Source organism: Hemibagrus wyckioides, linkage group LG09, assembly GCF_019097595.1.
Source record: "Hemibagrus wyckioides isolate EC202008001 linkage group LG09, SWU_Hwy_1.0, whole genome shotgun sequence".
Taxonomy (NCBI): domain Eukaryota; kingdom Metazoa; phylum Chordata; class Actinopteri; order Siluriformes; family Bagridae; genus Hemibagrus; species Hemibagrus wyckioides.
In genome coordinates, this window is record NC_080718.1 from 15,084,720 (window position 1) to 15,101,629 (window position 16,910).

At 40.5% G+C, this 16,910-nt stretch overlaps 1 protein-coding gene across 1 annotated transcript in view; it reads left to right on the forward strand.

Annotated features, from left to right (window-relative positions):
• Positions 1–15,782, forward strand: part of tmem260 (transmembrane protein 260) — a 28,524-nt gene extending 12,742 nt beyond the window's left edge. Inside the window, exons 4-17 of the mRNA XM_058398343.1 lie at positions 2,711–2,888; positions 2,962–3,075; positions 3,495–3,674; positions 3,822–3,862; positions 4,745–4,831; positions 5,048–5,156; positions 5,331–5,503; positions 6,941–7,112; positions 7,199–7,338; positions 8,392–8,568; positions 9,564–9,617; positions 9,754–9,838; positions 10,412–11,984; positions 14,109–15,782. Coding sequence (XP_058254326.1) covers positions 2,711–2,888; positions 2,962–3,075; positions 3,495–3,674; positions 3,822–3,862; positions 4,745–4,831; positions 5,048–5,156; positions 5,331–5,503; positions 6,941–7,112; positions 7,199–7,338; positions 8,392–8,568; positions 9,564–9,617; positions 9,754–9,838; positions 10,412–10,684 — 1,783 coding nt within the window. The 3' untranslated portion in view covers positions 10,685–11,984; positions 14,109–15,782. The remainder of the gene's footprint in view (positions 1–2,710; positions 2,889–2,961; positions 3,076–3,494; positions 3,675–3,821; positions 3,863–4,744; positions 4,832–5,047; positions 5,157–5,330; positions 5,504–6,940; positions 7,113–7,198; positions 7,339–8,391; positions 8,569–9,563; positions 9,618–9,753; positions 9,839–10,411; positions 11,985–14,108) is intronic.
• Positions 15,783–16,910: the final 1,128 nt, after the last annotated feature.

Sequence of the window (16,910 nt, forward strand, 5' to 3'; positions counted from 1 at the left end):
TGCCTCTAATGCTGCACTGGAGTGTCACTCATCCTCTCTTATCACAGAGCTGAGAGAGAGAGAAGCAGACAGAGATGGAGAGGAAGAAGGAGAGACCCGGGTGGTCCTGCAAGTATATAAACGAGAGCCGTGTAGCATGCGGCTCATCACACCTTCCCTTAGACAAACTGACACTCGTAAATAGAGAGATGTCAAGCGTCATTAGAGGGATAGAGATTTAAGGAGGGGAGTGAATGCAGCTGAGCACTCCTGTCAACCTCAGCTGCTGGCGTTTTGGGGGAGGTTTAAATCAGGCTGGATGTGATGTTTCACACTGAGGGCCCCTGCCTCTGGATGGAACTCCTGCTGTAGCCCCCTGATTCCAGAGTGTGCTGGGGTTAATTGACACACAGGGGGGGTAGATTTGAAGGTGTGTGTGTGTGGGGGGGTCTGCACCTTAACCAAAGTGCTTGTGGTTACTTTTCACTCTTCTATCTGTGTGACTCCTGAGTAGCTGATATCTCCAAGTATTCCTCTGGTTCTCTGACACCCCATTAGTGTGAGTGCACACTTGCATCCACATACCCAAACCCGCTTCTTATTGTGTTGAAATTGGGAAAAAAATAAAAGGAATGTGAAAATAAGGTTGGGGGAGAGGAGGAAGGCGAAACAGTCAAAGAGTTCCACTCCCCCCGTATTCTTCTTTTTTTTCCATCGTTACCCTTCTCTTCTCTCTCTTTTTTCCAGACTTACTTTGCTTTCCCTTCGAAAGCTCCATTGTTCCCCTTCGCCTAAGTCTCATCAGGCTCTTTTGTGGCCGACTATCACAGCGGCAGGCAAAACGGCACTGGAAACGTCTAAATGGTATCATGGCTTGCGATTAAGCGTGCGCGCTGCAGCAGTGCTGCCGCTGCTTATGAGTCAGGTCTGATAAGGCGGGGGCCCTGCTCTCTACTCAATTTCAGATACCGTTAATGGAATCTGTCTTGTGCGATTGTAATGTGAGAGCGCCTAATTTGCCATGGAGCTTGAAGCTGTCAGCGGCAAGGGATTGCAGGGTCAGGAGGGACCTGGCAGCCGCTTGGCCCGCGGCGTGTATCTGTGCTGCTGAATAGAGCAGCTCTCTGCCTGTCACTTAGCTGATAGGCTGATGAGGACTCTAAGCCACTCGCTACAATGAGGAGAGGGCCATACCGCCTGGCTACCCCCCCAACTTTAATTGTCAAGCTCGCTAAAATTTTCCAAACCAATGTGCTAGACAGAGTTCCCCCCCCCTCTCCAGCTCTCTTCCAGGCATCATTCTCAACTTTTTCTTCTGCATTTCTATCCGGTCTGGTTCCTATCTTCTGGCTTCCTCTTCCCTTACACACATTCTGATTCTCCTTGCTATGTGTGCTCCTGGTCTCTCTCTCCCAGTGTGTTTTACTAATAAGCATTGGGTCTTAACACAAACTTGCCTCAGTTACCGTTAAAGAGATGAGAGAGTGGTGTGTTGTTATTTTTAGGCCTTGAACAGTACTGTACAATTTGCTTTAATTAAGACTGGGTTAGTCATCTAAATATGACAACTACAGTTCTTTACAAAAGTCTAGCTAACACGATTGACTGGTGACAACAATTGCCTTTTTTCTGCTTAACCCTTAGTTATTAGTTTGTGGCTATAAGTAAAGACAATTCAAAGTGGTTGATTTCTTTTTGTAGTAGTGATTCACTTTACCGTTTTGACTAGTGCCATGGGCTAGTTATTATAAATTTAACCCTGAGAGAATGAACACACACTTCTTTGTCCTGTTCTTTTAAACATTCTGTTTTCATTGTCAATTTTTCTTTAAACAAGACATGTTGGTTGCTCATTAATCAGGCCAGAGAGGGTTAATAAAAAAGTAACTTCAAAAGCCCTGCTTTAAGTCACTTTGGATAAGGGCATCTACCAAACAGTAAATGTAATAAAATAGAAAAAACAATAGAGCAGTGAAAATTCCCATTTTAACCTAACTCCCCCCCCCAATCTCTCTTAGCTTAATTTTGGGTTGTTTTTAGCTAAATAATTTATATTAATGCATGTGATTGGATAAACTGATTAATAAAAGGATCAAGCTTGAAAACAGAACTATGGCTAGTTTGTAAATGCATAGCGACACTGTTATAGTATTTTTAAAAGTACTTCTGCAAACTTCTGTTTTGCCAATGTTATATTCAGCTATTACAAGTATTGAATGAGATCATGACATGTATGGTAAATTTTGCTAATAATGTACCAGACAAAGAAGAAAAATTTCCATTACAGAACAGTGCAGAGCTATTCAATTTCAGCTAATATTGGGCCTTTTGGTGCGGGTCAAACCCCCAGCGTGACCACCAGCTGCCGCACCAGGCTGTTCACTACCATATGGCTGCTGGTTACTGCATATACACTCAAGTTGAATAAGTATGTACCAGACACTTGTGTAATAATAAGGCATGTTTTTGTGGCATTATATTTTCTCTGTGGTCTTACTTTGGTATTTTCTAAAGGGATTGATGGTCTGTTTCTCTTTATTCTGACAACAGTGGCACCAAAGTAACCTCACTCCATTACTGTCATGTAGTGCAAAAGTCAGACTGTAATCCACACCAGTTTGGGGATTAAGGATGTGTAGCTTTGTTTATTAGCTGCAATAAAACAGAAGCTTAGTGGTAATCCCAGAGAGAAAGTTGTCTGAGTGCAGTGACTGTGTGCTCCTTCTCTCAGAATGGCTGGGCCCGGGCCGGGAGCTGTGCTAGCAGGTGGAAGCTTCGCTCTATCCAAACTCGTGTGGCAGTGGTCACTAGTGGCTGAAGTCTTCTCACTAAATAATCTATTTGTGGGGATAATTTTCTCCCTCTCGGTTTGCTTCCATAATGCAGAGACTGTGGACCAGAAGAAAAAGGTAATTAATGATATTTCTGCAATGCAATGTTTAAGATTTGCTTATGTCATTACTCATTTTGTCATTTTTTCAGTTTGCTCTGTGGGGGGCGCTGTGCTGTGGATTGAGTCTGTGTAACCAGCACACTCTGGTTGTGTATGTGCTCTTCATCATTCCCTGGGCTCTGCTCCAGCTCTACACTTATGATGTGAGTAACATGTACATAGTATTTTAGCACCTATTTGTGTTTAAATTAAACATAATAGAAGAATGTACTTTAACAGCACATTATACTATACTGGAATATTCATTTTTATAGAAATTAAAGAGAAATATTCATAAATGCCACATTCTTGGCTCTTGCACTCAGCCTTCAAAGTCAATTGGATTGTAAACCAATTAAGAGGGTATTGGATTAAAATATCTGATACTCTGTTTAGGAACTGGCAGGCTGTTCTGTAGATTATTGGACATCCTGCATATCTGAGAAAGGAAATCATCAAGCTCTTTAAGTAGTCATGAACTAAAACATTTGCTATTGATATCTTTGCATTACTTACATTAATTAGTGAATTGCAATGTATTTGTAAAGTATTTGTTAAAATAGCTGAATATTTCTTCTTTCAGGGGTTGTGCTTTTCATTCATAGTGTCACTGGGTGTGTGTTTTCTCGCCGGATTCTTGCCCTATCTCTACCTGCCCGTTTCCTCATACGTAAACGTAGCTAGATGGACTTGGGGAGACCAGACGACTCTCAGCGGCCTGCTTACGCACCTGCTCAGGGCTGAATATGGCACCTTCAGTTTGGTACATTCTCTCACTTAAATACAGTAAATACGGTATATGCATATGTTCAGTAAGCTGGCCTAATCTTAGCTAACACTTGACTTTGGAGAATATTTATGCCCTTATGCAGTTTTTCTTCTGTGTGTCTTTCTTTCTTGCTTTGTTTAGGCTAAATCTGAGGGTAAAGTTAAACTGATGAAGATGCTACAGTGAGTATATCAGCTGTAGACTGAGCTTTAATATTGTCATTACAGCTACAGAGATGAAGACATTTCTGTTTAGTGCTGTTCATAAAGCTTCGGATTTCAGCAATTTTAAAGTTTTTGACACTTTCACTTAATAACTAAATAGCAGGTGTTATGTATTTTAAAGTAAACTATTCAAAAAATGCTAAAGAAGCTAATAGAAACTGCTTAGAAACATGTTAGTATCTTTACACGAAATATACCACGATACTAGCAGTGAAAGTTTTGGGTGTCACATCATTTAATTTCAGCTGATTTACCAAAATCATTGAGCCTATTTTGTGAAATGCAGTTTAGTGAAGTACTGAGAATGTCTCTGAATTAAATGGAAATTTAGGGTTGTGATTTAGCTGACTTTATCCCCAAAACAAATGTATATGACTGTAAATACCCAGAGATTTTAAAGCTGTATAAAAGTCACATTTTCTAATTCAGGGACGCTTTAAGAAATATCCAACATTTCATTACACAAGAGTAAGAGTTTGAGAAAACAGCAGCCAGAGAACAGCAAGCTTGGACAATCCAGCGAATAAATGTGCCATAGGGAGATGACATTTCTCTGTCTTTTCTATGTCAACTTCAGTGCTTTGTTCGCCAAGCTTCCCTGTCCTATCCTCAACTGTTTGGGGAAATATTAGTCTAAATGTAAATATTTGTTTCATATTTCCAAACTTACTGAAGACAAAAGCACCAAAAATCACTTCCGTCCTATGTTTTATTTTTTCCCTAGGAATATGAAATAGAAGGTGCATAGGTTTCTCATTCAATATACTTGACAATGAACAAAATAAAACAGTTGCTGAAGATAAGTGAAGTGCATTTAATGCTGCATTTGTTTTCTTTCAGCGCTCAGTGTAATCACTGTGTGGATGACCTCTCTGTTCCTGTGCTCGTGTTAGCTGTATTGGCTCTGCTCCACGCTTTATGTAATAGGTGAGACTCAACAGGAAAGACTGCGTGTGAACTGAAAATAGAAATTGCTGCTTTCAATAAGTTTCCCTCAGACGTTGTGTATTTACAAGTGAATGGCTTGTGAGAATTGACAAGTTCTGCTTTTTTAAGGACGCATCACCAGTGCAGCTGACAGAGAATTTGATGTTGCAGGAAAATGTGCCCTTATGTTAGAGTCCTGTCTATTCTCACCCACAGGAGATGGCGTGTTTTTGTGTGCCTGATTGCTGTTATGGCGAGTGCCTATTCTGTGTTCTTTGCCTGGAGAGCCAACCTGGACATTGAGAATCCCCTGCTGTTCGGAGTTGTGAGTGTCAAGTGTGTCTGTAACAAACAGATGATTAGTTTCAGTTATGCATGGACTGGAGGTACCTATGATATCAGCACTGCATGAAAGATTTACGCACTGCAGCTCCAAATAATTTCTTTTTAATTTTGTCTACTCAGCAAGATGTTGAATGAAATATGTGCACATCTGTAGGTGGAGCGGTTCTGGCTACAGGCTGATGCTGGTGTGTGTGTTCTGGCTGGTGTGGGCCTGAACTGGACTTTGTGTTTTTTGGAGAGATGGCTGGGGCTGAGATCTATGTGGAACGTGGGAGCCTGGCTCATCACTGCAGGACTTCTCTCACACACAATTCACATAAACCAAAGGTGAACATGCATGTGTGCCTCAGAATGAATTCACTGAACAAAGCCATATGCAGTTAATTCCTGAATTACTGGCACATTTTAAAAGAATGGAGAAATTCATTTATTTATTCATTCATCTTCAGTAACCACTTTATCCGGGTCAGCGTTGTGGTGGAACCCCGTAGCGATTTAGTGTAGCCAATCCACTTACTGGCATATTTTTTTGTAGGCATAAGGAAACTTGAGAAGCCAAAGAATCCCACAGTGACACTGAGAGAACATGTAAAACTGCACATAGACAGTGACTTCAGTTCAGGTTTGAAGGGGGACCTGGGAGCTGTGAGGTGGCACTAACTTTTTAACTTTTTAGTTACAGGAGTCCACATGATGAGCAAATAGATATATTTTCCAGCCTTGTTAGATATTAAAGGAAGAAGTTCACTCTTTCTATTCTGACAAGATAAAGCCTCATCTAAAATCATCACAGAGGGTGTGGATAACTTTAAAAACAAGAAACAATACTATTAAAGAACATTTTCTTTAATTGAAATAAGCTATATGGGTGTGTTGAAGCTCAAAATTTCACTCATTGCACATGTTAAGTGAGGGAGTCAGTTATTCTGAAACTGAATGTAGGTGTTAAGACACTGCTTAAATGTGGTAGTATTTTTATATAATAGAGGTAAAGTTTTAATCATGATGCCTCAAAGCTAACACAATGGTTTAAACAAACTGTTTCCAGGTATTTTTTTATATTGTATTTGTTGTTATATCCATTCCTCTGTTCCTCTGTTCAACTCTGTTTCCCGGGGTTGTAGGTTTTCACTGTGCTTCGGACATGGTAGTCACTCACCTAATTATTCGTCACGTCCATGCTTCATCAAACATCAAAAGCTCCCGAGCTCATAACATTCCGTCTCTTTTTACTCTCTGCTTGATTTGCTGTCCTGGCCACGCTAGTCATGCAGATTAAAGCGCCGGCGCTCTGTGGTTGATTAGGCGTACTGGCCACAGCAGTCGCATAGATTACAGCCGTATGGTTGGTGCCTCGCACCGTGCCACTTTGATCAGCCTGCTTGGAAGGATGTACTTGTTGGCGCTCATCACACCTGTCAGAGGCTGATTACAGAGGCAAGGCGCTCAGCTGCATCATCTGAGAAAGTTTAACATCATTCATTCACTCTCACGCTGGCTGTGAGTGGGAGAGGAGCTGACAGCAGACCAGCTGGAGGTGTGATAGTGTCATGGATCTCCTGTACTTTTCAATGCCTACAGAGTTATCTGGACTGTGTACCTCATTTTTGTAATCATGAGAAAATTCTCATACATTCAGCTGTATAAGTTAGTGGTTGTTTATGAGCATCCTGGTTTGTTTAAATGGTGCTAGTGCAGTGTATCTTGAAGTTCTGAGTGCTTTCAAGTGCTATAATAGAGTGTATAAAATGTGTGTGCTTCCAGAGAGCTTGATCAGAGTGAGAACGATGTTGTGGAGAGATTCGCCCGTGAGCTCATTTTCTCATTCCCAGAGAGCTCTTTGGTGCTGACCAGGGGAGATCTTCCTGGTAACACACTCCGCTACCTGCACTACTGTCAGGACCTGCGGCCAGACCTCAGCCTCGTCGACCAAGAGGTTTTGCAGCATTTTATTATTAAATTTAATGCTCTTTATTGCTGATTTAAATATTAGGTTTTCACGCCGTTGCTTTTGATTCTCAGATGATGACTTATAGCTGGTATGTGCCTAAGCTGCAACAACATCTTTCTGGGGTAAAGTTCCCTGGGCAAGTTTGGGATCCAGTAATCACTGAAAAGAAGAATAGCTTTAACATCGAACAGTTTATCCAGCACAATATACAGTGAGTTTAACTTGCGCGCACACACACACTATACTATTTTCAGTGATGTTCTGCAAAATAATCTTCCAGCTCAAATACAAGTCAACATCTTGCAGGTCATGATGCCACAGATTAATTTCATTAGGTCATACTAGATAGCTCAAAGAATAAATAGAGAGGAAGGTGAATGAAGAGTCTGGTTATTTACTCCCTCCCTCCACTAGACGGCAGCATTTCCTTGCCAGAGGCTTGGAGCCTGGGGCTTTAAGCACTGTAGGCTCTACCCTAGGGACTTGAGTGCTTTGCAGCAGGAAAAGAAAAAAAGGGGAATGCATGACAATCGCCGGATAGGAATCTGTACCTAGTTGTAGTCTACAGAAACAGCTGACTGTGTAAACTGTTCAAGCCTTCCGATAGCTTTTTTTTTTTTTATAAGATCTTCTGTAAGCAAACAGGAAATCGTTCATTTATTTCTAGGATTGACCAAAAAATCAGAGAAAAATTAGGAAAAAAAAGTGAGAGAGTGCTGTGAGATATGAAGGCAAAGAAAATCCTGGTGCTGTACAACTAATTTGTCCTGGCCGTGGCATTGAAATTAAATTACTTATTTTTTTTCTATATTTTGGGTAATAGAACCATATTGCAGGCATGTACAAAGAAAATATTAGAAAGATGGCAGGATTGGTCAAGAGAATCTACAGGAACAGACTTGGCTGACTTGTAAACGTATATGTTATTTTATTCAGTGTTCACTGAGAACACTGTTACATTTACATTTCTTTCATTCGGCAGAGCAACTTACACTTTATCTAATTTTATGCAACAATTGCTCAGGGTCCCAGCAGTGGCAGCTTGGTGGATCTAGGATTCGAACTGACAACCTTTCAAGTAGTAGTCCAACACCTTAACCTCTAAGCTACCACATCCTACAATAACAGCTGTTTGTGCGCTCACCAAAACAACAAATTATCAAGACTCTGAATAACAAAATCTTGGAATCTTGACTTGGAGTCATGGGCCTCTCATAACTCACTTGTTGTGTATTTGTGTGTCTCTCTATGTGCTTGCATGCAGCCGGCCTGTGTTTGTTTGCATTGGCTTGTCGGAAGGAGACCCAAGTTGGGAGAAGACCTTCTCCCTTTGGCCGTGGGGGGTCTGTGAGCAGCTGATGCCTCTTACGAGCCGCCTGCACCCTGTGGAGTGGGCACAGCGCACACAGAATCTGTACAACTGGACTGAGCCTCATAACAGGTACAATGCATGCTCCATGTTCACATGATGCATCTGCTTTATATTCTCATATCACCTGCTAATGGTTTTCTAGAAATGTTGTGTATTGGCTCATACAATTCAGATACAATATCTGATGCTATCATATACATATTTCATATTTTTATTTTTTAAGTTTCAAGATATTTTCTTAAAATGATTCCTGTTAAACTGAAATCTATAGAACACAATACAACAATTTTTTCCTGCCGCATCTCTCTCTTCATCCTCCACTGCTGCTGAAGTCCACTTAACCACTGCACTGGGGTCCTGCTGGGAAGGCAGCCATCGTCTCCAGCTTCAAAGTCGTTATTAGTCTGCTGACCCCACCCTAATGACTTTCTAAACTGCAGCGTGCCGATACGTGCGTATAAAGTGAAATTAGTTCTAGTCTTCGGCGCCGAGGCTCTGCGTGCCTGCCTGGTATTCAGCGAGCTAATCGGGGTTGAATGGTGTGACATTACTCTCCTCTCGGCCGCTACAAGCGTGTCTGTCCCTGCCTGGCAGCCAGATATTAGCTGGGAAGTCACATGCTAAAATATTCCTTTGAAGGAGAGGCCGCATGGTTATGTGCGATGAAATGGAACGGAAGAAGTGCAGAAATATGTGGGTCATTTAGCACATGGGAGTGCTTTTAAAGATTGCAGGCACTGAATATCAGCTGTCACGTGTTTTTACGAGGATCTTCTGGATTGCTTGTTTCTGCCAGCAGACACTTGGATATGAGAGCTAGATACCACTGGCATGCTCAGTGCTTTTTAAGATGTATTTAGTCTCTAAACATACTACATTTTTCAAAAAAAAAAAAAAGAATTACAGCTGTCTTATTTACTTTCCAAATTAGGATTAAAAATAGAATTATATGATGTGAACAGACTACCATATAGCTATAAGGATATGCTGGGTACTATAAATATAGGGTAGAGTAAAAAAAAAAAAAATCCTTCTCTTTTTTTTTTTTTTTTTTGGTCTTGTAGCTTTCCTCCTGGCTCATGGGAACGAGTGGCCAATGAGGAAATGTGGCAGGCCAGGTAATGCTTTCCACTATAACTTCTATTGTCCAGCAAGCCAGAGACATTAAATTTCACTTGATCTCAGTGTGTGCCTGAGAATCAAATTCTCATTTCTAGAAGAACCATACATCCATTTTTTGGTTGATTTTTATAGGATGAAAATGGCATTCTTCCTCTTTGACCTTGCTGAGAGGATGGAGGGAGGGGGCCAGACTCAGCTCTATGAGCTTTCGTACAATGTGAGTATGACATAGTGGACCTGCTAGTTTTAGCCAGCTGTTAAATAGCTGATTTTAATGTCCTAATTTTATTTGAACATCATTAATTCATTTTAAGTCATAAGCTTAGTGATGTACTTTTTCCCCACTATATGTCTAAATGCGTTTTAGTTACACTTTATTACTACAGTGCTTTTAAACAGCAACTCTTCAAAGCTCTGTTGTGGTGTTTGCTCATTTATTGAGGGAATACTTAATGGCTTTCATTTATGCCAGTTTTGTTTTGTTTAAAGCCAGGAAGTGTAAAAGGAAAGCATTGTGTACCTTGCTGTCAAAATACTTAAGATCCTCTGGAATTCACCAGTTAACTATATCCAAAAACACGTGAAACAGCATTACTTATTGTCTGTATATATATGTCACGTAACATAAAAAAATATCACTTGGCTATCCTAATTATGCTTTTTTTTAATGCTAATTATGCTCTAGACTACAAACTATAGACTAAAGACTCTTGGCTTAGTTTTCTATTCAAGTTCTATTTGTACAGTTTTTTTCTACAGTGGCATTTTACTCTCTTTTTTATATTCACAGATGTATTGTCAAATCGTGAATGCCCAGATGGACTACCCTGCTAATTGGGATAAGAATCTGGCTTTGGCTGCTGAGCGCTTGCTCCATTTAGGAGGAGGGCATCATGGGCCAGAATCTCTACTGAGCAACAGTATTCATCACTTCAGCCGGTACATTGAGAGAGAACCCACGGACCCTCAGAACGAAGCGATCCGTTCTGCCATCACACACCTAAGCAAGGAGAGAGACAGACTCGGAGACCTGCACCGAAAAACGCAACATAAACCAGTATGAAATTTCGGAAAATGTGAACACTCCTTCCCATATATAGCTGTACTGTTTGAGTGAAAAGGGATGCCAGAAAGAAAGGAATACCTGATTCCTCAGGAGGCAGGTGAAAATATTAGAGGAAAGAAACCAATAGAATGGGGAAGAAAACAAACCAGCCAATTTGAGTGAGAGTCATGCAGGTCAGTGGAACAGTCTGATATCAGAATGCTGGTGCTACTGTAGCACTTAATAGATCAATTAAGCTTGAGAAACTGATAAAATGATCCTGCTTTTATTTGGGTATGTGATGATTTTATGATTATGTATAAATTATGTAAATAAATTAATGACATTTTGGAAGTATTTTTCGCTTTGTAAGCACAAGGTATGTGTCACGACTTGAAAATATTAGACACATTTTTCTGTCCGAGATGCTGGGAGGTGTTGTGTAAGGTGAGATGAAATACTATTAAGCGGACCAGGTAAAACCTTTTGGGGGAAAAAAAATTTTTGTTTTTATTTTGAATTCACTCAGAATGTCTGATATTTTTGTACCATAATAAATTGATATTATACCAGGGTTTATTTTATTAATGAAACATCTCTCTGTCTCTCTTTCACTTTCTCTTTCCCTCTCCCTCACTCATAATTATCCTTTTCCCTCCTGCTGTCATGTGTCTCTGGCTCCCACATTAGGAGCACAGCAGTCTGGGATTGAGATTGGAAGGCAACCCAATTTGGGAGCAGCCAAAGGAGATTAAGAAGGGCCCACTAATCTGGGGACAACCTCTTGAAATTGCCCATCATTTTTTTTCTTTTTCTTCTATCAGTCTCTACTGCAAAGTGTATTCGCAACCCCTTTAAACTCCACATGCCTATGGATTTGATGAGTCTGTTTATTTTATATTCAGAAATCTTGTTAAGGCTTGTAATCCCTGATGACGTGATCTAAGAATGCAGTATGTGATGCAGCCTTCCTACAAACTATACATACACACACTTTCTACCTTAATGATACATGCCTGATTTTTGTTTTGCCCATGTATCAGAGTGCTGCTCCTTAGTGAGTGGTGTCTCTTAAAATAATCACACACAATTTTGCCTTGATTTCTGGCTTCCTGACTTGTCTGCTTCTTTGCTTACCTCTCTGTCACTCCCTTTCTTCTCATCAATTTTCATTGTTGCTCTGTTTCTCCTTCTCTCATCTCAGGGATTGTGGGAACCCATGGAATCGCCGTGACCGTGGATGCAGGCAGGGCGCCACGGCAACACTGGAATGTGGGCCGCCTGAGCAGATAAGAGTGGAGAGCCCATCCAGCAGGAGGTGGGGTGGGGGGGTGGGGGGGTGACAAGAGAAAGTAAGAGATGGGAAATAAAGAGAGTGCACTGCTGGAGTCAAGAGCATGATGGGATCAGAGTAAACAAACTGGTCAATAGGGGTGTGGACAGAAAGACATTACTGAAAACACAACAAGGACATAGCTCCATAATAACAGAGAGTATGTGGCACTAACATGCAAGCAAGAGCCAAAAGAGACAGCAACAGAGAGTTGCAGTGGAACAGACACATTACACAGAGGCAATGGGAAGCCAGCCTTATTGCTCTTTGCATTTCATTTACATCCTTGGCTGTATCGACCAATCGGATTGGGAGCACAGCCTGGGGCTTAGGAGGAGAATAAAAAGACAAAAATGCCTTAGCTGTACTCATCCCTCCCTGATAATACCCCTTCTGTTTTTCTTTTTTTCCCCGCACCCGGAGAGGAGTTGATACTGTCCGAAATGCCAGAGCAGAAGCGACACCTCCGCTTGCTGTGCCTTGCTGATAGACTGCGCCGGCAGCGTGCTAAAAGAGGGCTTTAGCTGCAGGGCCTATCTCCTTCCACTGACTTGAGGGGAATGGGAGGGAGGGAGGGAGCAGAGAGGAAGGAAAGACACTATACAGAGCTAGCCCCTATTATGGAGTTCAGATGAAACTTTGGTCACTTATGCGGGTGTACACAGGAGAGTGGACATGTATATTCAGACCACTGATAAACTGCTAGAGGGGGACAGACGGCATTGACTGAAGAATAAAATGCCACGTGATCCCTGTTTCAAAATACCGAAGTCTGAATCCATCACCATTGACCGATTTTATTTCATCACTTTTGAAAAATTATTACTGATACTCATCATCTAACACTCAGCATACAGCACTGTCTCAGTTAATACAGTCCTCTATACATTGTCTCTGATACAATATTGAGTTTCATTTTGTAAGCCAGTTTAAGAAGTATAGCTTGACAGAAAATCATAACCAAATGATGCCTATATTTGTTAAATGATTACATATTATAGATACAAAAAAAAGAACAGTTCTTGTCAATTGACTGAGACTTACTTACTCAGACTAAACCCTTACTTTTAGATCTCTTATAAGACCCCAGATCTTTTAATCCCCTATTATAATAAAAAGAAGCCTGTAATAACCAAGATTAAGATCTTGTGCTTATTGCCCATTTAAAGGTGAACCCCTGGCCTCCATGGCACTCCCTATCTTACAACTATTTATCTCAGCCATTGCTTGAAACCTATCCAAACAAATTAAACAATGGTGATGGGTAGAGTGTGGTTCAAAAAGAGGAAGGAATTATGATTTGATTTTTCAACCTTTAGGTTAATTCTTGGCCCTGGATTTGAATAGTAATTCTGTCCATGTAGGAGTGGGAGGCTGGAGACTGGAGGAGCAAGGAAGGTTTAGGGGTGGTTCAGCATAAGTGGGAATCTCGGTCCCATGTCTTTGGGCACACCTGACAGGAGTGAGGCCTCAGCATAGCAATGTAGGACAAAGAAATAAGCGTGGCTTAATAACTGGCATTCAATGGCCAAAGGGGACTTAGACAATGGGCTTTCTTCTTTTAATGAATTTTATACAGGTGTGAGGTTGTGTGTGTGTGTGTATTCTTGTGCCCCAGTGCACCTGCTTGCATGTTTAAGCAAATGAAACATGACAGATGTAACTGTTTTGATGTGCACAATTTGAAACAGATGCTTGCACCATGTCTCACTGTGATAATACCACTGTGACATTTATTGGAATATCAAACATAGCTGAAGACACTTTGAGTAAACAATTGAGACCCCTTTAGGTGAATTTTTTTTTGTCTCTTTAACAGACAGAGTGCCCTCATTATGTGATCTCTGTAAAGTGCTTTTTAAATAATTGAGGGTAAACTCGCACATTTAAACACCTTTATGAATGCCTGCGGCTCTCAGCAGAGGTGCCTTATAAATGAGAGTGCACTGTTGGTGGGTAAGAGATGATATCACAGCTTTCATGCGATGAATTACTCTAAGTGTGTGTGTGTGTCTGAGAGAGAGAGAGAGAGAGAAGGAGAGAGTGTGCATGTGTGTAGGCCTAGAGCAGTTTTTCCAATTAAACGGGCTCCTCTCTCTCACCCCTCAGGTTCTAATTTTGTGCCACATTAAGGAAGTGTGGTGCCATTGAGGACACAGAGCCACATTTTCATAATTTGCTGCCTCAGTGTGCGTCGGTCCTGCTGGAGCTGTGGCCGTGTCTGAATGCCAGCCTGAGGAGGAACAGCAGCCTGCCTTCCACTGGGAAAAGAGAGACAGACTGTAAACAAGAGAGAGACTGTAATTGAGAGAGAAAAAAAAGAACCAGAATGAGTGCAAACTCTTGACCGTCAACAAAGGTAATAGTGTAGTTTTAGTATTGACTTCTACCACTGTAACCTTATGGTCCCCAAAGTACTGTACAGAAAATGTCTTCTTATAGAGTGACTGCATAGCTGAAATTTTTTGTTCCCTGTCAGAGTGTTTCTGCATTAGAACAGCCTGAGCAGTGCACAGTGCTCATACCCCCCCCTCCATTCTAGCTATAGTGAGCCAAATGATAAATGCATCAGTGATAAGGATTAACAAGGTTTACATTGCATAGTTTCAGTAGTTTATGATTCATAATGATGACAAACATTGAAACAGGGATTGCTTCGTTGACTTTTTTTTTTTTTTTACTGTTTCTTGTGGAAAATATTTGTGGAAGGCTTAAAGGGATGAATCACATTTTGAAAAGTTTACATTTCCAGCCTGACAGACAGGAGCTAATCGTGCCGTTGGGGGAACGTTTAGAGAATGTGTCATAATGGCCGACACCAGCTAATCTAAAAAGCTCCCCATTTACAAATGGAAATCCCAGGATCCAATTGGGCTAATGAAGAGAGTTGAGCGGGATAATAAGATGTGCTGTAATGCTGTGTAACAGGCCTGTAATGCTGTGTTGGTGGTGGAGCCTGTGTTGTGAGTTGTGTGTGACAGACTGAAGAGACTTCCAGAAGCCTGGAGGCCTGGCCGATGCGCTCTGCTCTTCTCGGAGCTGAGAGCCGCCTGGTTACTGCTGCTGGCCTGTTTATTGCTGAGACTCTGGATCAAAAATATCACCCTACAGTATGATCACAAAGTCTGAGTGCAACACCAGGAAATAACCATTACTATACTTAATATGCTGTACACACACAAACACACACGCGCACAGTTTGCTTTAGATTTTTCATCACTGTGAATCAGATCAGAGACAATTTGTGAATAATTGTTTTTAATAATACAAAATACTTTATTGGCATAGATATTTATAAAAACACTGATTCTAAAATGAATTAATTTATGGTGATGTGTCTACTTCTGTAGAGAAGCAGCAGTGAGTCTCTTCCTGGAATGTTTAAGAAGGTTGGAAACACTTGAACACGGATCTTATTCTAGTTCTCTATGCAAAACAATTCAGTCTACTATATTCTTTGGTCTTTACAGAGTTTCACATCCCTGTGCTTTTGTGGGTTTCTTCTGGGTTCTCTAGGTTTCCCCCCAGTTTTCCAAAATGTGCTGGTAGGTCGACTGGCTGACCAGAAAAAGATAAGATAAAATAAGATAAGATAAGATACGTTATTTATCCCACAGCAAGGAAATTTGCAATAAAGCTGTTAATGAAAATGAATAAATAAAGTAGTGCATAGATATTGTAGTGCATAGATTTCTATCTGTTAACTGAATTGTATTTTTTAATATTTATTATTTATTTTGTGTATAATGTGCTTAGGTGTTTCTCATAAGAATTTGTGATATGTGTGTAATAGAAATACAAGGTAATAAAAAAGTTTATAGTTTATATTTTCTAGCAATTAGCAATAGTTTTTCAGGGATGACTACTACTTGCTAAAATATATATATATATATATATATATATATATGCAAAAATTATAGAATTTATACATGTAATTTATTTTCAAATAATAATCTTTTTTGGTCTATAACGGCTAAGACTCAAACTTTTAGAACTCTATTCCAAAATCAAGCTTTTGCATTATCTCACATTTTCACATGGTTTAGTGATGTGAATTCTTGAATGGAAACTGAACAAAAGCATCATACAGAAGTTGGATTGCATCTGTCTCCTGAACCTGTGGCCATACCACTCTCTGTACATACTGGAGTTTGCTCCCTTGTTCTCTCTCTCTCTCTCTCTTTCTCTCTCTCTCTCTCTCTCTCTCTCTCTCTGTCACACACACACTCACACACACACACCTGCACCCATCTTTCTTTGGAACGAGCCCTCCCCCTCTCCCAGAGTGCTGCTCCTGCAGATGTGCACAAACAAGAGGAGATTAAAGCAAAACGAATCTAAACACACAAACGGAATTAGACTAACGGGTGCTGGTAGCCTGCACACTGTGATAAACACACTGACTCTGTGTTTGTGTGTGTGCGAGAGAGTTTGCATGAGTATGTGTTTGTGCGTGTGTGTGCTTTCCAGTGTCTAGGGGATTAACAGTGGTAAGGTGTGTATGTCAGGGTGATTGCTTTTGGGTATTGCGAGGTGGTGTTTGTATACTGTGTTGTGTTTTTTTGTAATTATGTTTCCTCTTAATTTCTGCCTGACATCTTTCTGAACCTGTGTGTATACGTTTGTGTGGATCTCATACACAAACATATGCTCCATCATTTTCAACTTTCTTTCTTCGCACTTTTTCTATTTTCTTTCCTTCTTTCTTTTTTTTTTTTTTTGAAACTCCACATGTTCACATGTGTATACCATGTGAAAACTTAATACTCCAATAACGTTCTATAACGTGTAACTTCTGTATCATGGACCTCTGTCATTTAATATTTTTGTGGTTCTTAATGCTTGGTTATTTTATTTGATAGTGTACATAATTTATTTTTTGTGTTCAAGCATTCATCTTTAGTAACTACT